The sequence below is a fragment of the Phyllobates terribilis genome, unplaced genomic scaffold, assembly GCF_046119375.1.
Source record: "Phyllobates terribilis strain yellow unplaced genomic scaffold, ASM4611937v1 Scaffold_7__3_contigs__length_470593459, whole genome shotgun sequence".
NCBI classification, from domain to species: Eukaryota; Metazoa; Chordata; class Amphibia; order Anura; family Dendrobatidae; genus Phyllobates; species Phyllobates terribilis.
In genome coordinates this window covers 161,903,693-161,930,389 of record NW_027362767.1, presented here as the reverse complement: position 1 = coordinate 161,930,389, position 26,697 = coordinate 161,903,693, and the positions used below count along the sequence as shown (strand labels likewise).

The 26,697-nt window shown below is 45.5% G+C and overlaps 1 protein-coding gene across 3 annotated transcripts in view; it reads right to left on the bottom strand.

Annotated features, from left to right (window-relative positions):
- Positions 1 to 26,697, bottom strand: part of LOC141153010 (uncharacterized) — a 309,390-nt gene that overhangs the window by 208,606 nt on the left and 74,087 nt on the right. For 2 of the 3 annotated variants that reach the window (XM_073637684.1, XM_073637686.1), the window contains 2 exons: positions 3,547 to 3,678; positions 2,420 to 2,500 (listed from right to left, as the gene is read on the bottom strand). In XM_073637684.1, the coding sequence (XP_073493785.1) occupies positions 2,420 to 2,500; positions 3,547 to 3,678 (213 nt within the window). The remainder of the gene's footprint in view (positions 1 to 2,419; positions 2,501 to 3,546; positions 3,679 to 26,697) is intronic. The other variant, XM_073637685.1, reaches the window with a different exon arrangement.

The following is a 26,697-nucleotide window of genomic DNA, read 5'->3' as shown; positions in this document are numbered from 1 at the left end:
TGGGCCAAGGAGAAAAAGACCTGGACTGTTACTCAGTGGACCAAGGTGTTATTTTCAGATGAAAGTAAATTTTGCATTTCATTTGGAAATCAAGGTCCCAGAGTCTGGAGGAAGAGTGGAGAGGCCACAATCCAAGCTGCTGGAGGTCTAGTGTGAAGTTTCCACAATCAGTGATGGTTTGGGGAGCCATGTCACCTGCTGGTGTAGGTCAACTGTCCACTGATGAGCTGAAGGCTGCTATCAAAGCAACTCTGGCTTCCATAACACCTCAGCAGTGCCACAGGCTGATCGCCTCCATGCCACATTGATGCAGTAATTGATGCAAAAGGAGCCCCGACCAAGTACTGAGTGCATTTACTGAACATACATTTCAGGAGGACAACACTTCAGATTTTATAACATTTTTCAAGCTGTTGTTATAAAGTATTCTAATTTACTGAGATAATGACTTTTGTATTTTCATTGGCTGTAAGCCATAATCATCAACATTAACAGAAATAAACACGTGAAATAGATCACTCTGTGTGTAATGACTCTATATACTATAGGAGTTTCACTTCTTGAATTGAAGAACTGAAATAAATTAACTTTTTGAAGATATTCTCATTTTTTGAGAAGCACCTGTATAGATATATACACTGTGTTCCAAATTATTATGCAAATAATATTTTCTCAGATGTTCCCAAATTTCCTATATGAATTTTGCAGTCATTGTAATTTTCCAGTCAAATACCTATTAGAGTACAATTGAAAGGTTTTTGTACAAACTGCCTATGATAACAGTATATTTAAAAAAAAAATAAAACACTCAAACTGCACTCAAAATGCATGTTCCAAATTATTATGCACAGCAGAGTTTTCAACCTTTTCATTTTAATAAAGAACAAAAAAATGGTCATTTTTGAAATTATAAGCATTAGCAGGTTATTACAAACTGAAATCAAACAGTTTTCAACTCAAAACTTTATTCTAGGTGATGTTACATTTGCACATAGGACCCCTTGTCCGAAAGGAGCTTCTGAACTCTCTCGTCCATTGAATTTGTCAGGTTTTGGATGGTTTCTGCTTCAATTGTTTTGCATGAGGACAGAATACCCTCCCAGAGCTGTTGCTTAGATGTGAACTGTCTCCCGCCATCATAGACACTCCTTTTGATGATGCTCCAGAGGTTCTCAATGGGGTTGAGGTCAGGGGAGCATGGGGACCACAGCATAAGTTTGTCCCCTTTTATGCCCATAGCAGCCAGAGATGCAGATGTGATATGTGCAGCATGAGACGGTGCATTATGATGCATGAAAATGATCTTGCTGCGGATTACACGGTTCTTCTTCTTGAACCATGGCAGGAAGTGCTGTTTGAGAAACTCCACATACATTATGGAGTTCATCTTTACCCCTTCAGGGATCCTAAAGGGGCCGACAATCTCTCTCCCCATGATTCCAGCCCAAAACATTACTCCATCTCCTCCTTGTTGGCGCCGTAGCCGTGTTTGCATGGGGTGTACATCAACCAGCCATCCTCCACTCCATCCATCTGGACCATCGAGCGTTGCACGGCACTCATTGGTGAACAAAACAGTTCGATGGTCCAGATGGATGGAGTGGGCATAAAAGGGGACAAACTTATGGTGTGGCCCCCATGCTCCCCTGACCTCAACCCCATTGAGAACCTCTGGAGCATCATCAAAAGGAGTGTCCACGATGGCGGGAGGCAGTTCACATCTAAGCAACAACTCTGGGAGGGCATTCTGTCCTCATGCAAAACAATTGAAGCAGAAACCATCCAAAACCTGACAAATTCAATGGACGAGAGAGTTCAGAAGCTCCTTTCGAACAAGGGGTCCTATGTGCAAATGTAACATCACCTAGAATAAAGTTTTGAGTTGAAAACTGTTTGATTTCAGTTTGTAATAACCTGCTAATGCTTATAATTTCAAAAATGACCATTTTTTTGTTCTTTATTAAAATGAAAAGGTTGAAATCTCTGCTGTGCATAATAATTTGGAACATGCATTTTGAGTGCAGTTTGGGTTTTTGATTTTTTTTTAAATATACTGTTATCATAGGCAGTTTGTACAAAAACCTTTCAATTTATTTGACTGGAAAATTACAATGACTGCAATTCATATAGGTAATTTGGGAAAATCTGAGAAAATATTATTTGCATAATAATTTGGTACACAGTGTATATTTTCTTGAGCAGTAATGCTATTCAAATTTCATATATTTCATGTTCACATACTTAGAGTTGCTGTGTGCTACTCCATTTTTTAGTTGTATATGGAGGTAGCTGCTGCTAGTAAGCACCTGTACACCTATTTCTTGTTTTGGATGCGCCGGTCAGTTTTTTTCTGCACCCAATTTACAGCACCCAATTGCCTAATTACGGCCTCACCATCCTACCCTTGATGCCATCTTACCTGAAGTTCTTATTTTCATACCTTCATTCTCATGGTCATCATCTTTATATCTCTTCTCCATTTCTATCTGGTCTTCAACACCTATGAGGAATCATATATTTTAATTTTTTTACTGATATTGATTATTGAAATACTTTAAAAAAAAAAAAAAGTTTTAGATAGGATTTCAGTGACATAGTTGCTGGTACTTGGAATTTTCATTACCACCATTTTCTCAGGCCCCACCCTACTCACATCCACAAAATATAGGTACCATCTCTAAAATCCTTCCTGTCCTTGCTCAAGAGATCCCACCAAGAAATATTACTGTGTGAGATGTATCACAAAATGCAATCATGTCTGAGATCCTACAAATAAAGCTGTGTATAGCCCAGGTCAGATAATAATACCGCTATAAAATACTCACACAGTGTCCATATAGTGGTGCCATACAACATAAATACATTGCACGGACTGTTGGGATATCACCAGCTGTATTAGGTTCTTTGAATGAACCATGAGTCTTTTTTCTTTTTTACAATTTTAGGAGCATTAGGCAAATGAGTTGTTCTTCTGCTCAAGCAAAAGTGTGAAGGCTTCAGTCAATAAGTGGCTACAAATTGTCTGCAGCGGTCCCCTGTTCCTGTCCTGGCTGGTCTCCATTTACCTCCACACAGTTGATTGCTAAGCACATGACAGCTGCAGCCAATCTCTGGTCTCTGTAGAATCACTACTGAGGACAATGATTGGCTACAGCAGTCATATGTTTAGATGGCATGTGACCACCACTCATCACAGCAGTTATCTCTGTTGACCGGTGGGGCACACAATATGGAAATCATATAAGTGGAGTTGGTCAGAAGATGCGTATAGGTTTTATTTCATGAAGCTTCCTGGGGAAATTTAGAAGGGCTAATCAAGTAGTGGACAAACCCTTTAAGAGTTGCTGTGGAAAGGCGGAGAATACGGAGCAGCAAATGAGTTAGCTGTCAGTGAGGGCCATAGGCTGGACAAGCTCTCTCGGATGACAATGCAGGTTTCTCATGATGTGCCCCATCACCTCGGTCTCTAATGATCGGCATGATAACTGCTGGATGGAAAACCCTTCCTGTCCCCTCATTATTCTCCTCTAGAGATGAACAACGTACCTTTGCCATTTCTGTCTGAGCATCTCTTCCTACATTTCAAATAAAGCAACACGAGCAAAATCACCGCAGCCACAACGAAAGCAACCACTAAAAAGACCACAATGTCTAGATGGTTGCGTGCGTTCTTGTTACCTGCAATGAGCAAAACAATCATTATAGTTCAGAACACTTCTTCAAATGAAGCATGGTTCTTATAACAATAATCATAATATAAGGACAGGGATTTTTGAAAAGTACTAACCCCACCACTTTTTCAAAAAGGAAAACATAGGAGTCGGGGACTCATAACGTGATCATTTGGATAAGGCACCTTGCAAAGTTTAGAAGTCACTGTATACAGATGTTTTAATGTTAGGCATCAGTTTTTCTTAAATTTCACACAGAGAAATATGATAGAAAAATTCACAAAATTCTGGGTACACCCTTTGAGATATCTCTATTTATTGGTTGCATTCAAGTACATCCATAATAATGCCTGTAATTGCCAGATCTCCAGAACAGTGGAACTTGCTGCATCCTCAGATGTCAGAGGAGCTCACGTTACACTTACAGTTCTCTGTCCCAACTTCCCATATACACAAGCGCTTATAGGCTGTCAATGGGCAGAGAGATAAAGAGTAGTGTTGAGCCACCCCCGTAGTGTTCGAGTTCGGTTCGGTTCGTCGAACACCCGTGTGTTCGCCGAACTGTTCGTCGAACTGTTCGTCGAACACCTTCGAACACCGTTAAAACCAATGGCAGGCAAACAAAAACACATAGAAACACATAGAAAACACCTTCAAAGGTGTCCAAAAGCTGACAAACTGCTCAGAAGACATAACTAACACATGGAAAAGTGACAAGTACATATAGTCATGCGAAAATAAAAGAGGTGGAGGAGTAAAAGGAGGGGGAGACACAGATATAGGCATGTCATGCCCTTCTAAAATCCAAAAAGTGAGAAGCCTACACGGCCAGTCCGCTCCTGCCCGTGCCACCTCCGTGTCGCCGGGTTTGTGCCAGAGCCGCGGTGAACCCTGACGGCCAGCCCCCCTCTCCCAATACTGGTGCCTGTCCGCTGGTGGGTCGAGCGAGCCCCCCTGTGGTGGAGGCAGCTCTAAGCTTTTTAATTTAAATTGTCTCTCTAATTTGAATGAATACACTTTAAATCCATTTACAAGGATCTATTGGAGGGCAAGTCTCATGCCAGCAGCCGCGGTAATTCCAGCTCCAGTAGCGTCCACTAAAGCTGCTGCAGTTAAAAAGCTTTTATAAGGATCGAGCTCGGCTGTCCACCGCAAGGCATCCTACTGCCAGTCGCAGCCCCTATGCCTTGGGGTGCCTCCTGATGCTCTTCACTAAGTATCCCATGGTCCCGAAGCATTTCCTTTGAAAAAATTAAGTGTCTAAACTACAGGTGGTGCAGCTTGCTTAACAGCCGGGATAATCCGCTGACTAGCAGACACTGCTACTAGGCACAAAGTATTTCCTGGGCTAGATGCAGTTAAAAATTTGTAATTAGGTACTCTCGTTGGATGCTGAGAAAGCATTCCATAGAGTCTCCTGGCACGCCATATATGATTCTCTTAAAAAGCTTGGGGTAGGGGTCTAGGGGACCCTTTTATAGCCAAAATCACGGCCCTGTATCGCAATACGTCACCTAGGCTGAAGATAAATGGAACTGTAGCACCCTGAGGGCTCGGTTGCTACAGACGTATTGCACCTCACCCAGAGGTGTGATATCTCACTCTCAGGTAAGGATGGAGTGTGGATCAGGACCCGACACCTGCATGCATTACACCACATTGCCGTGGGGCAGGGCGACCAATATGCCCCTGAGATGGGCACGACAGTCCCTGTCCCTGGCTGGAGTGGGGGGAGGGAACACTGAGGAAGGGGAACCCTGTAGTGCAGGAGCAGGGAGGAAGCAGTTCCTGGGTGCATTGAGAAGGGAGTATAAAAGGTGGGCACCATCTTAGTTCAGTGCAGAGAAGTCTGAGCAGAAGTGGCAGGGAGCAGGGGCTCTGCATGAGCTCTGCTCCGGAGGCGGGCCTAGTAACAGAGGCCCAGGCCTGGAAGAGGGAGAAGGAAGGAAGAGGAGCGGAGAAGGCTCCAGGAACGAGGAATGAAGGGATCCCAGGGGTGCGGACGGGCGAGTCGCCACCGCACGCCCGAATCCACCTGCGTGGAGGGGTCAGGCCAAAGGGGGAGACCGGTCCCCGAACTAGTGGAGGCAGGAAACGACCCTCAGCTAGAAACCGGAGGCTCTGACATTTTATGTGGCGCAGCCCCTCGCTACACCCGCTAGGAAGGCACCACATAGGGTCAGGGAAACTGGCGCCAAGTTTACCAAGAGGAGGCCCGAGGCAGCCGGACAGAAGTGTTGGTAAGAAAGGCCAGACAAAGGACACACAAAGGGGTTCCTGTGAAGTGCTCCAAAGTTATCTGGGAGTTGTCTGAGCCCCTCACCTGGTGAGCACAGTACGACGTGGGCAGCCGTTACCTGCAGACGTGGTCTGGATAATAAGAACTGTGAGTAAAGGCCCTGAACTGCATCACTGACTCCGTGTCGTTACTGCTGCTGCCCTGCACCATCACCCCCATCCTCCGCATACACTGCCCTGAGGCTATACTCCTCCCGTGGGGAGTTATGCTACGCTCTGCTGCACCCACAACACCAGCCTCAGCGGTCTGCCCTGTAGCGGCGGTTCACTCTGACCGCAATCCACGGGTGGCGTAGTCGGACATTTAAACATCAAAACCACATAAATAGTTCCGCCACTGGTTTGACCGCCCTGAGCCACGGAACCGGGTCGCCGCCACGAAGACTACAACCACCAGCATCCACCAAAAAGGGTCCGGCTCCGGGTGTCCCAAGGCCCAGGGGGTGCGTCAGAACATTTTCATCACCTTTCACAATCACCAATGGGACAAGGCAGTGATGTCCTCTGTCCCCTCTCTTATACATCCTAGTGACGGAGCACCTGCTCTCATTAATTCGCCATAACCCCAATATTAGGTGGATTGAGGTGGGAGGCACTGAGTACAAGTGCTCTCTATTTGCTGATGATGTCCTAGTATATATCACTCAATCACATATATCCATCCATGCTGTTATGGCTGAAATAGATCACTTTGTTACATGGTAAAATTTTAAAATCAATGCAGCGAAGTCTGAGGCCCTCGATGTCTCCCTCCCCAAATCCATATAGGATTCCATCCAGTCCAACTTTCCCTTTGCCTGGCCCTCACAGGGTATCAAATACTTAGGAATTCCTATTCATAGAGACCTCTCCCATCTATGTTATCTTAATTTTGGGCCCTTTATTGAACAACTCCATACAGACCACGGTTGGCAAGTTAGAACTGTAAGATTCACTACGTGAACCACTGGTGTTTTGTGGAAAAGCACATGTACACTGCGTTCCAAATTATTATGCAAAAAGTGTTTAGGAGTGATAAGGGAAGAATTTGTTTGTTTGTCAGTTAAACTCATTGATGGTGATGTGTGTCAGGGCTCTTTATATCACTGTAAGCAATTGCAGACACCTGTGCTAATTAGTTTGGCAGGTGTGTCCAATGAAAGGCAAGACTACTTAAGAAGGCTCTCTCACATTATTAAGCAGCCTACATTTTCTGCCAAAATGGGAAAGAAAAAGGATGTGTCGGCTGCTGAGAAGCAACAAATTGTGGAGTGTTTAGGTCAAGGCATGACTACAATCAACATTGTGCGATGATCAGGATGAAGTGTCTTGGCAATCAAGAAGTATGTAGCTGATTCACAGTACACACGTGTGCGTGCTGATAAGGGCAAATTGAGGACTCTTTCCTACAGGCAATTACGTCAGGTTGAAAGAGCAGCGGCAAAAAAGCCTTGTCATAGCAGCAGACAAGTTTTTGAAGCTGCTTGTGCCTCCAACATCCCCCGAACAACAAGATGCAGGGTCCTTCAGAGGTTTGCAGCTGTGCATGCGCCATCCTGTCGACCTCCTCTATCCACTTCACACAAGCAGAAACGGCTCCAGTGGGCCAAACATTACATGAAGACTGATTTCAAAACTGTTTTGTTCACGGATGAGTGCCGTGCAGCGCTCGATGGTCCAGATGGATGGAGTGGAGGATGGCTGGTTGATGGACACCCCACGCAAACACGACTACAGCGCCAACAAGGAGGAGGTGGAGTAATGTTTTGGGCTGGAATCATGGGGAGAGAGATTGTCGGCCCCTTTAGGATCCCTGAAGGCGCTAAAGATGAACTCCATAATGTATGTGGATTTTCTCAAACAGCACTTCCTGCCATGGTTCAAGAAGAAGAACCATGTATTTCACAGCAAGATCATTTTTCTGCATGATAATGCACCATCTCATGCTGCACATAAAACATCTGCATCTCTGGCTGATATGGGCATAAAAGTGGACAAACTTATGGTGTGACCCCCCATGCTCCCCTGACCTCTACCCCATTCAGAACCTTTGGAGCATCATTAAAAGGAGTGTCTATGATGGCGGGAGGCAGTTCACATCTAAGCAACAGCTCTGGGAGGGTATTCTGTCCTCATGCAAAACAATTGAAGCAGAAACCATCCAAAACCTGACAAATTCAATGGACGAGAGAGTTCAGAAGCTCCTTTCGAACAAGGGGTCCTATGTGAAAATGTAACATCACCTAGAATAAAGTTTTGAGTTGAAAACTGTTTGATTTCAGTTTCTAACAACCTGCTAATGCTTATAATTTCAAAAATGACCATTTTTTTGGTCTTTATTAAATTGAAAAGGTTGATCGAAAAGTTTGGGGGATCTAAGAGTGTGGCAACCCAGTAGTCATGATTACTTCGAATTCTGACAATATGAGAGTCATGCTGCAGGTAGTGCAGCAAGAAGGCACTTATGTGCCTTGCGCATCTCGGAGCCCCAAAATTATTTTCCGGGCTAGATGCAGCTAAAAATTTTTTTTAATTTTAAATCTGGTGAAGCTTTAGTATAGATGGCCTAATAGGATCAGTGCTGCACACTGCTACAAAGCCCAAATTATTTTCCAGTCAAGATACAGATAAACATGATTAGTAATTTGGAAGCTTAAAACGGTTGGTAGGGTGATTTTAACCAATCATCAAGCTTTTACTCTCCCCAGGATGACACAGGGGTAGAAAAGTCGTTTCGGATCCATGATTTGTTCATCTTTATGAACGTGAGTCTGTCTACATTATCAGTGGAGAGCCGCGTGCGCTTATCTGTCAGCACACCACCAGCAGCGCTGAACACACGTTCAGACAGAACGCTGGCTGCGGGGCATGACAAGATCTCCAAGGCGTAAGTGGCTAGCTCCGGCCATTTATCCAGATTGGAAGCCCAAAAAGAGCAAGGGTCCAGTGACACAGTCGTGGCTTCAATGTTTACTTGGAGATACTCCTGTACCATCGTCTCTAGGCGTTGACTATGTGTCAGACTTCTTGTCTCCTGTGGCCTTGCAAAGGATGGGCTAAAAAAGTGGTGAAATGATTCCGCAAAATTGATGTTACCAGCAGATACTGTGGTTCTGTTACGGTTTGAGTGCTGAACACTAGTGTTGAGCCACCCCCGTAGTGTTCGGGTTCGGTTCGTCGAACACCGGGATGTTCGAGGAACTGTTCGTCGAACTGTTCGTCGAACACCTTAGAACACCGTCGAACACCGTTAAAACCAATGGCAGGCAAACAAAAACACATAGAAACACATAGAAAACACCTTCAAAGGTGTCCAAAAGCTGACAAACTGCTCAGAAGACGCTTTCTTTAAAAAAGCCGGCCGGCAATTCAGCAGCGGCATACACCGGTACCCGACAATTTAGACAAGAAGGAATAGAGCCTCACACATAGATTAGATAGATAGAAACATGTCAGTCACATATATATGAAGTACAGTGACAATGTTGCTTACTGTACTTGTCATTTAGTGTAAAGGATTTATTAAAAAATATAATAGTGTTTTCATGCACTGTCTCTTTAAAAAAGCCGGCCGGCAATTCAGCAACTGTACCCGACAATTTATAACAGACAGAATAGAGCTTCACACATAGATTAGATAGATAGAAACATGTCAGTCACATATATATGAAGTACAGTGATAGTGTTGGTTACTGTACTTGTCATTTAGTATTAAAATAAAGGATTTATTATTAAAAAAAATTGGCGTGGGGTTCCCCTTAATTTTAGTCTCTAGCGGAGGTTAAGCAGACAGCTGGGGCAGATGTTTGAAGCCTGGGAAGGGGGTAATACCCACGGAGCTTCCCAGGCTACTAATATGAGCCCCCAGCTGAATACATAGCCTTTACTAGCTATTAAAATGGGGGACCCCCCAAAAAAAATGACGTGGGGTCCCCCCTAATTTAATAGCTAGCAAAGGCTAGGCAGACAGCTGGGGGCTGATATTAATACCCCAGGAAGGGTGCCATGAATATTGGCCCCCTCCCAGGCTAGAAACACCAGCCGTCAGCCGCCCCAGAAATGGCGCATTCATAGGATGCGCCAATTCTGGCACTTAGCCTCGCTCTTCCACGCTGCCCTGTAGCGGTGGCAGGGGGTAATAGGGCTGGGGTTGATGTCAGCTTATAATGCCAGCTGACATCAAGCCCAGGTTAGTAATGGAGAGGCGTCTATAAGACACCCCCATTACTAACCCCATAGTCAAAGTTAAAAGAAAACACAAACACCCAGAATAAAGTCCTTTAATTGAAATAAAGACACAATCCTTTATTGTTCTAAATTAAACCATACTTACCGTCACGCCCATTCCAGCTGAAGCCAACGATCTCCTGCAATAAAAGAAAAATAATAAAGCAACCTCATCCTTACCTTTCCATGGTTCCCACGACAGCTTCAGCTCTGCTACATCGAGATGACAGGCTGGACCGCAGCAGAAAGCTGCCATCCAGCCTGTCATCCCGCAGACACTGAGAAGCGCAGGCTTGCTTGCGCTCTGCAGTGTCTGGCTGTGACGGCATAAAGATGAGACGAGTTCATGTCCAATGAACTCGGCGCACCTCATGCACGTCACTGACAGCGTGGGAAAATTCTCATGCTGAAGCGCTGAGTGCAGGAGAATTCTCCCACGCTGTCAGTGACGTGCATAAGGTGAGCTCATGTCCAATGAACTCAGCTCACCTCCTGCACGTCACTGACAGCGTGGGAGAATTCTCCTGCACTCAGCGCTTCAGCGTGAGAATTCTCCCACGCTGAAGTGCTGAGTGCAGGAGAATTTTCCCACGCTGTCAGTGACGTGCATAAGGTGAGCTCATGTCCAATGAACTCAGCTCACCTCCTGCACGTCACTGACAGCGTGGGAGAATTCTCCTGCACTCAGCGCTTCAGTGTGAGAATTCTCCTACGCTGAAGCGCTGAGTGCAGGAGAATTTTCCCACGCTGTCAGTGACGTGCATGAGGTGAGCCGAGTTCATTGGACATTAACTCGGCTCATCTGGATGCCCTCACAGATAGACACTGTGGAGCGCAAGCAAGCCTGCGCTTCTCAGTGTCTGCGGGATGACAGGCTGGATGGCAGCGTTCTGCTGCGGTCCAGCCTGTCATCTCGATGTAGCAGAGCTGAAGCTGTCATGGGAACCATGGAAAGGTAAGGATGATGTTGCTTTATTATTTTATTTTTATTTCAGGAGATCGTTGGCTTCAGCTGGAATGGGTGTGATGGTAAGTATGGTTTAATTTAGAACAATAAAGAATTGTGTGTTTATTTCAATTAAAGGACTTTTTTCTGGGTGTTGTGTTTTTTTTAAATACTTTACTAGAAATTCATGGTGGTCATGTCTAATATTGGCGTGACCCCATGAATTTTGGGCTTAGGGCCAGCTGATAATGCCAAGCTGGCCCTAACCCCTTTATTACCCAGTGAGCCACCGCATCAGGGCCCTGGATGAGTTGGGTACAGCGCCAGAAGATGGCGCTTCTATGAACGCGCCATTTTCCGGGGTGGCTGCGGACTGCAATTTGCAGCGGGGGTGGCCCAGAAAGCTTGGGCCTCCCTGCGCTGCGGATTCCAGCCCCCAGCTGCATAGTTGTACCTGGCTGGACACAAAAACAGGGCGAAGCCCCACGTCAATTTTTTTTAAATTATTTCATGAATTTCCTGAAATAATTTAAAAAAATTGAAGTGGGGCTTCGCACTATATTTGTGTCCAGCCAGGTACAGCAGGCAGGAATGGGCTGCCCCCAACCACCAGCTGCCTATTTGTACCTGGCCGGACACAACATTATAGGGAAGGCCTTTTTTTCTTAAATATTTCATGAAATAATTAAAAAAAATTGAAGTGGGGCTTTGCACTATATTTGTGTCCAGCCAGGTACAGCAGGCAGGAACGGGCTGCCCCCAACCACCAGCTGCCTATTTGTACCTGGCCGGACACAACAATATAGGGAAGGCCTTTTTTTCTTAATTATTTCATGAATTTCATGATATAATCAAAAAAAAAATACGTGGGGCTTCGCCCTATTTTTGTGTCCAGCCAGGTACAACTAGGCAGCTGGGGGCTGGAATCTGCAGCGCAGGGAGGCCCAAGCTTTCTGGGCCCCCCCCCGCTGCAAATTGCAGTCCGCAGCCACCCCGGAAAATGGCGCGTTCATAGAAGCGCCATCTTCTGGCGCTGTACCCAACTCATCCAGGGCCCTGGTGCGGTGGCTCACTGGGTAATAAAGGGGTTAGGGCCAGCTTGGTATTATCAGCTGGCCCCAAGCCGAAAATTCATGGGGTCACGCCAGTATTAGACATGACCGCCATGAATTTCTAGTAAAGTATTTAAAAAAACCACAAACACCCAGAAAAAAGTCCTTTAATTGAAATAAAGACACAATTCTTTATTGTTCTAAATTAAACTATACTTACCATCACGCCCATTCCAGCTGAAGCCAACGATCTCCTGCAATAAAAGAAAAATAATAAACCAACCTCATCCTTACCTTTCCATGGTTCCCACGACAGCTTCAGCTCTGCTACATCGAGATGACAGGCTGGACCGCAGCAGAACGCTGCCATCCAGCCTGTCATCCCGCAGACACTGAGAAGCGCAGGCATGCTTGCGCTCCTCAGTGTCTCGCTGTGACGGCATAAAGATGAGCCGAGGTCATGTCCAATGAACTCGGCTCACCTCATGCACGTCACTGACAGCGTGGGAAAATTCTCACGCTGAAGTGCTGAGTGCAGGAGAATTCTCCCACGCTGTCAGTGACGTGCATGAGGTGAGCTCATGTCCAATGAACTCAGCTCACCTCATGCACCTCACTGACAGCGTGGGAAAATTCTCCTGCACTCAGCGTTTCAGCGTGAGAATTCTCCCACGCTGTCAGTGACGTGCATGAGGTGAGCCGAGTTCATTGGACATGACCTCGGCTCATCTGGATGCCGTCACAGAGAGACACTGAGGAGCGCAAGCATGCCTGCGCTTCTCAGTGTCTGCGGGATGACAGGCTGGATGGCAGCGTTCTGCTGCGGTCCAGCCTGTCATCTCGATGTAGCAGAGCTGAAGCTGTCGTGGGAACCATGGAAAGGTAAGGATGAGGTTGCTTTATTATTTTATTTTTATTACAGGAGATCGTTGGCTTCAGCTGGAATGGGTGTGATGGTAAGTATGGTTTAATTTAGAACAATAAAGAATTGTGTCTTTATTTCAATTAAAGGACTTTATTCTGGGTGTTTGTGTTTTTTTTAACTTTGACTATGGGGTTAGTAATGGGGGTGTCTTATAGACGCCTCTCCATTACTAACCTGGGCTTGATGTCAGCTGGCATTATAAGCTGACATCAACCCCAGCCCTATTACCCCCTGCCACCGCTACAGGGCAGCGTGGAAGAGCGAGGCTAAGTGCCAGAATTGGCGCATCCTATGGATGCGCCATTTCTGGGGCGGCTGACGGCTGGTGTTTCTAGCCTGGGAGGGGGCCAATATTCATGGCTCCCTTCCTGGGCTATTAATATCAGCCCCCAGCTGTCTGCCTAGCCTTTGCTAGCTATTAAATTAGGGGGGACCCCATGTCATTTTTTTGGGGGAGTCCCCCATTTTAATAGCTAGTAAAGGCTATGTATTCAGCTGGGGGCTGATATTAGTAGCCTGGGAAGCTCCGTGGGTATTACCCCCTTCCCAGGCTTCAAACATCTGCCCCAGCTGTCTGCTTAACCTCCGCTAGAGCCTAAAATTAAGGGGTACCCCACGCCAATTTTTTTTAATAATAAATCCTTTATTTTAATACTAAATGACAAGTACAGTAACCAACACTATCACTGTACTTCATATATATGTGACTGACATGTTTCTATCTATCTAATCTATGTGTGAAGCTCTATTCTGTCTGTTATAAATTGTCGGGTACAGATGCTGAATTGCCGGCCGGCTTTCTTAAAGAGACGGTGCATGAAAACACTAATATTTTTTTTGATAAATCCTTTACACTAAATGACAAGTACAGTAAGCAACACTGTCACTGTACTTCATATATATGTGACTGACATGTTTCTATCTATCTAATCTATGTGTGATTCTCTATTCCTTCTATTCTAAATTGTCGGGTACCGCTGCTGAATTGCCGGCCGGCTTTTTTAAAGAGACGGTGCATGAAAACACTATTATTTTTTTTGATAAATCCTTTACGCTAAATGACAAGTACAGTAAGCAACACTGTCACTGTACTTCTTATATATGTGGCTGACATGTTTATATCTATCTAATCTATGTGTGAAGCTCTATTCTTTCGGTTCTAAATTGTCGGGTACCGGTGTATGCCGCTGCTGAATTGCCGGCTTTTCATGTTTCACTGTTGGCACTGTTCCCATCGATTTGGGCAATCACTGTAATGCCACAACCACCATGGCTGCGGCATTACAGTGAGTGGCAGACAATCCCTGCATGATTGGTGCTCTAAATAGCACCAGACATGCAGGACACGCTTTTGGTGCACGAACAGTTATCGAACATAAACTCGAACAGCCGAATTTTTTGCAAATCGTTCGGGTTCGTCGAACAACTCGAACACCGCCCAAAACAACTCGAATTTGAGATTGGCGAACAGTTCTAGTCGAACAACGCTCATCTCTACTGAACACTTGACGGTCCCACGGTTGGCAAGTTGGAACTGTGAGATTCACTACGTGCACCACTGGTATTTTGTGGAAAAGCACATGTAAGATTCTGCAACAGTCTCTGCTGATACTCCTGCATGCGTGCATCCCTTTCTATGGCAGGAATAATTTCTGCAAATTTACTTTTGTACTGGGGATCTAACAGTGTGGCAACCCAGTAGTCAGGATTATTTCTAATTCTCACAATTCGAGGGTCATGTTGCAGGTAGTGCAGCAAGAAGGCACTCATGTGTGTTGCGCATCCAGGAGCACCAAGTCCCTGTTGTGTTGGTGGCGAGGTAATAATCATGCTTCCTTCCTCTGTCCTCTCCCCCCAACCTCGCACAACAGAAATGTGATCAAGGTCTCCCTCATCTGATGAGTCTTCCATCAGTTCGTCCTCCACTTCTTCCTGGGCTCCTGCACCTTCCTCACTAGTTTGGCTGCTACCATGCGCCCTGGTAAAACCATCTCCCCCACCCTCACATGCCTGCCGCCTTGGTGCTGCCGACCGTCTGGACCTTGCAGATGTTAGCCCTTCCGCATACAACTCCTCCTCCTCTACTTCCTCCACCTCCTCTTGTGCCACCACCTGACTCCGAATTCTGTTTAACATGTGCTCCAGCATGTAAATCACCGGAATAGTCATGCTGATAATGGCATCGTCAGCACTAAACATCTTCGTCGCCATTTCAAAACTGTGCAGAAGGGTGCATAGGTCCCTGATCTGAGACCACTCCTCCAGCGTGATTTGCCCCACCTCTGAATCTCGTTGGCCCAGGCTATACGTCAGAACGTATTGCACCAGGGCTTGTCGGTGCTGCCACAGTCGCTGCAACATGTGCAGAGTTGAATTCCATGGGGTAGGCACATCGCATTTTAGCCGGTGAAGTGGCAGGCCCAACGACTTCTGTAGAGATGTAAGTCGCTGAGCTGCGGGATGCGAACGGCGGAAGTGAGCACACAGCGACCATGCCCTCTGCAGAAGGCCATCTAGTCTGGGATAGTGGGCTAAAAATTGCTGGACAACCAGGTTCAACACGTGAGCCATACAAGGCACGTGTGTGACATTGCCCCGGCGAAGGGCCGCACCCAGGTTTGCAGCATTGTCGCACACGGCCTTCCCTGGTTTCAGGTCCAGTGGAGACAACCATTCATGAAATTGGTTCTCCAGAGCTGACCACAACTCCTCAGCTGTGTGACTCACATTTCCCAGACATTTCAATGTAAAAACCGCCTGATGACGTTGAGCCCTACTGCCAGCATAGTAAGGAGGTGTGCAGGATCCCTTCTGCGCAGTTAGAAAGCTTGTGGCATGACCAGACAGGCTTTGGGTGCAGGTGGAAGACCGAGAGGAGGTTGAGGAGGCAGAAGCAGTGGAGGAACTTTGACATAAAGAGGATTGACGCACAACTCGTGGGGACGGCAAGACTTGGACAGCAGCCCCTTGTCCTGCTGTCACCATACTTACCCAGTGCCCAGTCAGCGACATGTAACGCCCCTGTGCATGCCTACTCGTCCAAGTGTCTGTGGTGAAATGCACCCTGTCACACACAAAGTTTCTCAAAGAAGCGGTGATGTTATGTGCGACATGCTGGTGGAGCGCAGGCACACCTTTCTTTGAGAAGTAGTGCCGACTGGGCATCTGGTACTGGGGCACTGCGACGGACATAAGGTCTCGAAAATCCTCTGTGTCCACCAGGCGGAAAGGCAGCATTTCTGTAGCCAAGAGCTTGCAGATGGTGAAATTCAACCTCTTAGCTTTCTCATGGCTAGGAGGAAATGGTCTTTTACTTGTCCACATCTGAGGGACCGAGGGCTGGCTATTGTGCTTAGACGGGGTTGATAAGGGTGTCCCCGGCAAACTGCCGGTCTGTGAGGAAGATGCAGGCGGACATGTTAGGTTGCCTTGATCCAAAGGTGGTGCTATCGATGTCGGACAGCGCTCAACACCAGCTGGTGTTACCACCTCCAAAGAAAATGATGACCTGCCAATCACGCTGGCTGTTGCGGGTAAAGAGGTGGCAGGTCTGCGCCCCAAAACAGGTGTGACTGCTGTCCCCCCAGTCACAGAGGATGAAGAGGCCGCGGATGCACAAGATATGGCAGACGATGGTTGGCCCGGCCGGCTAGGCCGCATTGTAGCACACTGAGCTTCCCACTGCAACTTATGCTTCATGTCCATGTGCCGGTTCATGCATGAAGTACTCAAACTATGTATTTTTTGGCCTCTACTTAGCTTTTGCTGACAAATGTTACAGATAACACGAGTTGGGTCATCTTTATCGATCTGAAAAAATGCCCAGGCTATGCAAGGCTTAGCACCCATGCGACCTGAAGAGCCACCACGACTTGTGGTGAGAGGCAGAGTTGTGTTTGAGGATGCAGTTGTTGACGTGCTTCCAGTACTACGTCTCTGTCCAGGAAGGCGCAACCTGACCTCGTCGTCACTAGCATCCTCCTCCACCTCCTCTGCTGACCTCATCTCTTGGCTGACTGTGGGTTGACAGTAAGTGGGATCTCCGACCTCATCATCATCACCCTGTGCGTTATCACACCCGTCGTCCTCAGAGCCAACCTGTTCCTGCCCTGACAAAAAACTAAAGTTGTCGCTCCAATCAGGTATTTGAGTCTTATCATCGTCTTCCTCATTGTCTCCACCAACAGGAGTTACAGTTTGGGAATGAGGGTCTACATTATGGTCAGAACCTTCTACGTCTGGTCCTGGATCCGACTCATAAAGATTCTGGGCATCAGTGCAGATCATTTCCTCGTCTGGATTCACAGAAGCGCTGGAGTCGACCTCTGATTCCCAGGCTATAGTATGAGTAAACAGCTCTGCAGACTCAACCATCTGTTCTACCTCATACTCAGACGGGCAGCTGGAGATTTGGGAGCTGTGAGGAAGCAAGTGCGATTTGGGTGACACCTTTGAGGACTGGAGTATTGGTGATGTTGAAGTTGATGTGGAGGAGAGCCCACTTAAAGGAGCACTTGATATCCGTTGAAGCACCTGCTGTTTTTGTGCCTCATCTGGAATTTGTAGCGATTGGCGTGGCCGTAAGAAAGGGATCTTATCACATTGTCCGCTAAAAGAAGTAGACATTTTAGTTTGGCTGGAAGATGGTCTTTCTTCTGCAGATGTTACTGTTGCTTTAACACCTACCCCACGGACACAACCTTTTTTCCCCTTCCCAACACGCCTATTCCCCTTTCCACCAGCAGCAGGCCTTTTTCCACTCATTTTGGTGGTTAACTAATTCACAACTCTGGAGTTGTTTGCACAAAAAAACAATGGATGGTAACCGAGCAGAGCTGAGTGGCCAAACTGTGGTATTAGGCCAAAACTATTGGCTGGGTTAGATGCAGAAAAAAATTATTTTGAATTTGCAACCTGATGGAGGTCAGTATAGATGGATTAATAGAACAAGACCCACACACAGCTAGAAGCCCAATATTTTTTCAGAGGTAGATGCAGGAAAAAAATATATTCAGTTTGCAACCTGATGGAGGTCAGTATAGATGGACTAATACAACAAGTCCCACACACAGCTAGAAGCCCAATATTTTTTCAGAGGTAGATGCAGAAAAAAATATATTCAGCTTGCAACCTGTTGGAGGTCAGTATAGATGGACTAATACAACAAGTCCCACACACAGCTAGAAGCCCAAATATTTTTTCAGAGGTACTGTAGATGCAGATAAAAATTAGTTTTAATTTGCAACCTGATGGAGGTCAGTATAGATGGACTAATAGAGAAAGTCCGACACACTACTAGAAGGCCAAATATTTTTTCAGAGCTAGATGCAGAAAAAAATTATATTCAGTTTGCAACCTGATGGAGGTCAGTATAGATGGATTAATAGAACAAGACCCACACACAGCTAGAAGCCCACTATTTTTTCAGAGGTAGATGCAGGAAAAAAATATATTCAGTTTGCAACCTGATGGAGGTCAGTATAGATGGACTAATACAACAAGTCCCACACACAGCTAGAAGCCCAAATATTTTTTCAGAGGTACTGTAGATGCAGATAAAAATTAGTTTTAATTTGCAACCTGATGGAGGTCAGTATAGATGGACTAATAGAGAAAGTCCGACACACTAATAGAAGGCCAAATATTTTTTCAGAGGTAGATGCAGAAAAAAATATATTCAGTTTGCAACCTGATGGAGGTCAGTATAGATGGACTAATAGAGAAAGTCCGACACACTACTAGAAGGCCAAATATTTTTTCAGAGCTAGATGCAGAAAAAAATTATATTCAGTTTGCAACCTGATGGAGGTCAGTATAGATGGATTAATAGAACAAGACCCACACACAGCTAGAAGCCCAATATTTTTTCAGAGGTAGATGCAGAAAAAAATATATTCAGTATGCAACCTGATGGAGGTCAGTATAGATGGACTAATACAACAAGTGCCACACACAGCTAGAAGCCCAATATTTTTTCAGAGGTAGATGCAGAAAAAAATATATTCAGTTTGCAACCTGATGGAGGTCAGTATAGATGGACTAATACAACAAGTCCCACACACAGCTAGAAGCCCAAATATTTTTTCAGAGGTACTGTAGATGCAGATAAAAATTAGTTTTAATTTGCAACCAGATGGAGGTCAGTATAGATGGACTAATAGAGAAAGTCCGACACACTACTAGAAGGCTAAATATTTTTTCAGAGCTAGATGCAGAAAAAAATTATATTCAGTTTGCAACCTGATGGAGGTCAGTATAGATGGATTAATAGAACAAGACCCACACACAGCTAGAAGCCCAATATTTTTTCAGAGGTAGATGCAGGAAAAAAATATATTCAGTTTGCAACCTGATGGAGGTCAGTATAGATGGACTAATACAACAAGTCCCACACACAGCTAGAAGCCCAAATATTTTTTCAGAGGTACTGTAGATGCAGATAAAAATTAGTTTTAATTTGCAACCTGATGGAGGTCAGTATAGATGGACTAATAGAGAAAGTCCGACACACTACTAGAAGGCCAAATATTTTTTCAGAGCTAGATGCAGAAAAAAATTATATTCAGTTTGCAACCTGATGGAGGTCAGTATAGATGGATTAATAGAACAAGACCCACACACAGCTAGAAGCCCAAATATTTTTTCAGAGGTACTGTAGATGCAGATAAAAATTAGTTTTAATTTGCAACCTGATGGAGGTCAGTATAGATGGACTAATAGAGAAAGTCCGACACACTACTAGAAGGCCAAATATTTTTTCAGAGCTAGATGCAGAAAAAAATTATATTCAGTTTGCAACCTGATGGAGGTCAGTATAGATGGACTAATAGAGAAAGTCCGACACACTACTAGAAGGCCAAATATTTTTTCAGAGCTAGATGCAGAAAAAAATTATATTCAGTTTGCAACCTGATGGAGGTCAGTATAGATGGATTAATAGAACAAGACCCACACACAGCTAGAAGCCCAATATTTTTTCAGAGGTAGATGCAGGAAAAAAATATATTCAGTTTGCAACCTGATGGAGGTCAGTATAGATGGACTAATACAACAAGTCCCACACACAGCTAGAAGCCCAAATATTTTTTCAGAGGTACTGTAGATGCAGATAAAAATTAGTTTTAATTTGCAACCTGATGGAGGTCAGTATAGATGGACTAATAGAGAAAGTCCGACACACTACTAGAAGGCCAAATATTTTTTCAGAGCTAGATGCAGAAAAAAATTATATTCAGTTTGCAACCTGATGGAGGTCAGTGTAGATGGACTAATAGAGAAAGTCCGACACACTACTAGAAGGCCAAATATTTTTTCAGAGCTAGATGCAGAAAAAAATTATATTCAGTTTGCAACCTGATGGAGGTCAGTATAGATGGATTAATAGAACAAGACCCACACACAGCTAGAAGCCCAATATTTTTTCAGAGGTAGATGCAGGAAAAAAATATATTCAGTTTGCAACCTGATGGAGGTCAGTATAGATGGACTAATACAACAAGTCCCACACACAGCTAGAAGCCCAAATATTTTTTCAGAGGTACTGTAGATGCAGATAAAAATTAGTTTTAATTTGCAACCTGATGGAGGTCAGTATAGATGGACTAATAGAGAAAGTCCGACACACTACTAGAAGGTCAAATATTTTTTCAGAGGTAGATGCAGAAAAAAATATATTCAGTTTGCAACCTGATGGAGGTCTGTATAGATGGATTAATAGAACAAGACCCACACACAGCTAGAAGCCCAATATTTTTTCAGAGGTAGATGCAGGAAAAAAATATATTCAGTTTGCAACCTGATGGAGGTCAGTATAGATGGACTAATACAACAAGTCCCACACACAGCTAGAAGCCCAAATATTTTTTCAGAGGTACTGTAGATGCAGATAAAAATTAGTTTTAATTTGCAACCTGATGGAGGTCAGTATAGATGGACTAATAGAGAAAGTCCGACACACTACTAGAAGGCCAAATATTTTTTCAGAGCTAGATGCAGAAAAAAATTATATTCAGTTTGCAACCTGATGGAGGTCAGTATAGATGGATTAATAGAACAAGACCCACACACAGCTAGAAGCCCAATATTTTTTCAGAGGTAGATGCAGAAAAAAATATATTCAGTTTGCAACCTGATGGAGGTCAGTATAGATGGACTAATACAACAAGTCCCACACACAGGTAGAAGCCCAAATATTTTTTCAGAGGTACTGTAGATGCAGATAAAAATTAGTTTTAATTTGCAACCTGATGGAGGTCAGTATAGATGGACTAATAGAATGATGCTATGCCCAAAAGATTTTACTTCACTAGGTGCAGTAAAAAAATTGGTATTCTATACACAGGTGGTATATCTTGCAACACAGATAGGCTACTCCACTGACTAACACACTCTGCAATAGGCCAAAAAGGATTAGCTTTGCTAGATTCAGCCAAATGCTGTGAAAAAAACTTGCACAGCACTGGCACAGACCTGCCTGGCAAAAACTGATAGGAACTGATGTAACCTAGTCCTGAAAAGGACTCCAATTACAATTAGTCTTTACTCCCACAACCTATCTATTTAAGAGCACAGACCTCCCTGATAAAAGTCGTAGGAAATGCTGTAACCTAGTCCTTAAAAGGACTGCAATCACAACTATTCCCTACTCCCAAGCTATCTGTATATTTGTGCGAAAATTGGCTTGAAATTAACAAGGTATAGCGCACACAGCAACAGCGGTGCCGTCTAACACGCAGCTGCAGCAGTGAGAAAATGGTGGCGACGGGGAAAATGGCTTGGTCTTATAGGGCAAGGACATGTGACATACACTGCCAATGACACATGCCCTTGCTTGTGTGAAAAAAAGCACTTCGCTCCGTGTGTGCGCTGCTGATAGGCTGACAGATTGCACCTCCCCACTGCAAATGCGGGAAAGAGAAAAAAAAATGGAGATCTTCATTGTTCCTGCAGAGATCCATCCCCTGCCCCTCCCCCCACCCCGCTGTACACTCAAACTGCGTATTAACATTAATTTTCATCATTACTGAGAAAAAATCCAGTTATGATTTTGGTGCACGAACAGTTATCGAACATAACCTCGAACAGCCGAATTTTTCTCAAATTGTTCGTGTTCGCCGAACGGCTCGAACACCGCCCAAAACAGCTCGAATTTGAGATTGGCGAACAGTTCGAGTAGAACAACGCTCATCTCTAATAAAGAGGCTGCAAGACTCCTCCATCAGCTGCTTATCTCCTCTGAACACAAAACTGGGTGTTAAATACAAATAGCCCGATACCTCATCCCATCATCACCTGTCAGGAGAGAACTGGGAAGCACCAATAAGATAGTTCGCCAATCCATCTGAAATTGGAAGGTTTGGCCAACTTCAGCCTAATATAAATATGAGCCTTTAATCCCCCCAATCACAGGTCATATATCATAAAAAATCACAGGGCATCATAACACATTCAGAAACAATACTCATAATAATGTTAGCCACAAAGTTACTATACATGGCTAACTACTAGTGTTGAGCGAGCATGCTCAACACTGCTCGGTACTCGCCCGAGCATCTCACTACTCGGGATGCACCGAGCATTTCCGGGTTACTTGGGCGGGAGCTCAGGTCTCCGCCCTGCATGTTTGGCGCTCTTTACAGAGCCAATGAACATGCAGGGATTGCCAGCCAGTCACTTTAATGCCGCAGCCATGTTGGTTGTGGGCATTACAGTGATTGGCTGGCCGCACAGCGTCACCTCGAGTATTTAAAACCGGGCGCCGCCATCTTGGACACAGTCGCTCCGGATCAGACAGTGTAAGGAGAGTCTCTAAAGCCTGCCAAATCAAACAAACAGTCCTTCTGAGGACCAATATCCATCCCAGATATCAGGCAGGCAGGCTGTATAGGAGACGCAGTGGTTATACCAACAAACACTGCATTACAGTCCTGTGTGCTGCTCAAATTGCTAGACTTAGCCCGAGGTCTCAGGGGCCAGAAAAAATCCTTTTTTTTTCATCTAAATCCTCTTTTTTTTTTTCCTCGTTCAGACTGTACAAATACCCATCTTATTAACTTTTTGGTATTCCCCCCCCCCCAAAAAAAAAAATATTGAGTGTGTCTGTGACTGTTCAGGCACAAATATATCTGTTTAAAAGGGTCTGGTTTCGGCCAGATAACTAGAACTGTGGTTTTGCAGTTCCACGGTTCAAATCTCTCTGCTCCTATTTACTAATGGTACATGACTCAGCTTTCCCATCCTGACTTCCATGCAGACTTCTCTATACCTCTCTGCTCCTATTTACTAATGGTACGTGACTCAGCTTTCCCATCCTGACTTCCATGCAGACTTCTCTATACCTCTCTGCTCCTATTTACTAATGGTACGTTCTTCAAGTTACACCAGCTACCCCCCACTTTCATTTATGACCTTGTTTACTTAGCCATTGACTATCCAGCATCTGGTTCAGCCTTAATCAGCTGATCAAGATGAGCACAGAACACCCCCCTCTGGTTCACAGCTGAATGCATTCTGTTACAAATATATTGTGGGCCAGGAGTCTGTTAGACTTTAATCTGTGTCCATCACCTTAAGTGTCCATTGCTTAAGTGTGAGAAATGTGAATTAATTCTGAATTGAATCTGAAATTAACTGAAGGTAATTGGATACTAAGTCACAGTAAAAAATGTTTGTATTTGTTTTCACTCTCACCCCCTTAATCCTTCACCTTTTCCAACCACCCCTATTCCCTACACCTAATAATGAACTCTTCATCTCTCCCTCCATTCTCCCCACCCATCTCACCTCCTCCTCAGCGCTATTCCTCAACATACAATCCTTTGTCTCCAAACACAGACAGCCACCTCATGCCCTCTCCTGCTCCCACCTACTAAAGCTTTCTCTGCTCCTCCTTACTGCCAGTGACATCTCTCCACATCCTGGCCCTCCTCACCACATCCCTACAATCACTTCCACCTCCTACCTACGATCTATCCCAAACTCTCGTAACCCTTCTAACCTTATACCCATCCGCCCAGCCCCCACTTCCCCAGTCCCTCTAACAGGAGCTCTATGGAACGCTCGCTCCGTCTGCAACAAACTTTCCTACATTCATGACCTCTTCATCACTAACAAGCTTTCCTTCCTTGGCATCACTGAAACCTGGCTCACCCCCTCTGAAATTACCTCTCCTGCTGCACTTTCGTACGGCGGATTCCGCCTCTCCCATACCCCCCGCCCCACCGGCAAGCACAGTCGATGAATAGGTTTCCTCCTTTCAGACAACTGCTCCTTCACCCATATCCCACTGCCGCCCTCAATTACTCTCCCCCCTTTTGATGTGCACTGCCCCCCAGGATCAACCACCACTTTCTTTGACCACTTCACCACTTGGATACTTCATTTCCTCTCCGTTGACATCCCCACTATCCTCATGGGTGACTTTAACATCCCTGTGGTGAGGCCAGGGACTGGAAATTCATATTCCCAGTTATTTCATATTCCCAGTTATTTCATATTCTCAGCAGGTATGCTAGTCTGTCTGACTTCAAGGGACCCCAGGGGAAATGGCATATTCCCCACAGTCAGGATATGACTTAGTTACCATTACATTACTATGCCAGCTCCAAAAGGCAATTACCAAAAGGATGCTATTGACCAGGGTGACAAGCCAGGAGAGAATTGAATACAGGTCAGCAGGATATATGCCTTTGTAGTGTAAACGCCTATTCCTGACCAGAGTATGGGGGAGCTAATTGAATCATGGCAATGAAGAATAGCTAATTGAATACCTCTGAGGCCAGGGGAAGCCGCTTTGTTAGATCAATTAACATGCGCACCTGAAATGAGAATATTGCTGGGAAATGGACTATGAACTCTCTGATAGAAGGGAAGAGGAGATTACATGTAATTCGCCTATTTTCTGCCCTGCTCAAGTTGTCCCTCTGAGACAGAGGAGTTGTCTTCTGTTGAGGGTCACCTGTCACTACAGATGTGCAGAAAGACCAGGGAACAGCTCTGGATCCATGACAGCACCCTTCCTGCCGTCCAGAGATCTTTAATGAAAGTGTGGAATTTTCACTTTTATTCCTTTTTATTTTAAGGTATCGTATTACTGCTTCCTTATGGTATTTGTCTGACTACTGTATAAATATATATCTTGTAACCACTTGTATATACTGTACCTAGCATCGCTCTTTTGAGTAAATAAATATATAAAATTTATAAGCTCGCTTCACATTATCCTAAACCCGGGAACTCACGGAAGTTGTGAGGAAGGATCAGGGGGCACGTGGCTCCGATCCTTGGTTTGTGTGACAATCCCCATTGACACTTCCCTCTCAGCTGCCTCTAAGCTTCTATCCCTCACTTCCTCCTTCGGTCTTATTCAGTGGTCTTCCACACCCACCCACAAAGACGGCCACACACTGGACCTCATCTTCACCCGACTCTGTTCCCTATCTAACCTCTCTAACTCACCTCCTCCTCTCTCTGACCACAACCTACTTACAGTCTCTACCCTCTCCTCTCCAGGGCAACAATCCCCACTCCACAAACTTGCATAGCCTCGCAAAAATCTCAAACATCTTGACCTACACTCACTCTCTGAATTCCTTCTCCCTCTTACAGACATTAGTTCCTTACATGATGCAGATGTTGCTGCCACTTTATACAACACCACAACAGCTGCAGCTCTCAATTCAGTCACCCCCTTCACACATACCAAAGCTCGCACAATCAACAGACAACCCTGGCACACCAGCCTAACTAAAGAACTGTGAAAGGGCCTCCAGGGTTGCTGAGCATAGATGGAAAAGGTCCCACTTCAATGAGCATGTAGCATCGGCATCTCTGCCCCTGCCAGGCAGAGACGCCGTCCCTCTCACCTCCTCGCTTCCCGTGCGGCGTCCTCCAGCGCTCCCCTTCCTGCGGCTGCCGGCGCGCACTCCTTCCCGGGCACTGTGCTTAGGGCGCGTGCTCCCTCTCTCTTAAAGGGGCCGCGCGCGCCATCCTAAGGAGTCCCTGGCCAATAGCCGGAGGACCTCCCATATATAAGGCACCTCCTCCAAAATGGAGGTGCCCGAGCAAAGTTGATGCACGGTATACTTACCTCTGCTTCAGCCTTCAGTTCCCGTTGCCAGCCTGACTACTGTTCCAGTCCGCCAGTCTGACTACTCTCCAGCCTGACAGTCTGTCTCCGGTCATCCGCCAGTCTGTCTATGGGCAAGTCCACCTGCTTACCAGGAAGCACCTGCCAGTTACCTGTTTGCTACCTGCCGTGCCTGCTAGCCCGCTCACCTGGGAGCAGTCATCTGTTACCTGCCTGTTACTTGCTAGCCTACCTGGAGGCCCCGCTGTCACTTGCCATGACCACCTGCCTGCCAGCCTTCAGACTTCAGCCTGTTTGGCCGTCACTTGCCGTGACCACCTGATAGCCTACCTGGAGGCTCCTGCTGTCACTTGCCATGACCACCTGCCTGCTAGCCTAGAGACTTCAACCTGCTCTGCTGTCACGTACCGTGACCACCTGTCAGCTAACCCAGAGACTTCTGCCTGCTTGTTGTGTCCATCTGCTACACCGGTCAGTCCCAGCCTTCTGACCCGTGGGAGCCACCTGCTCTC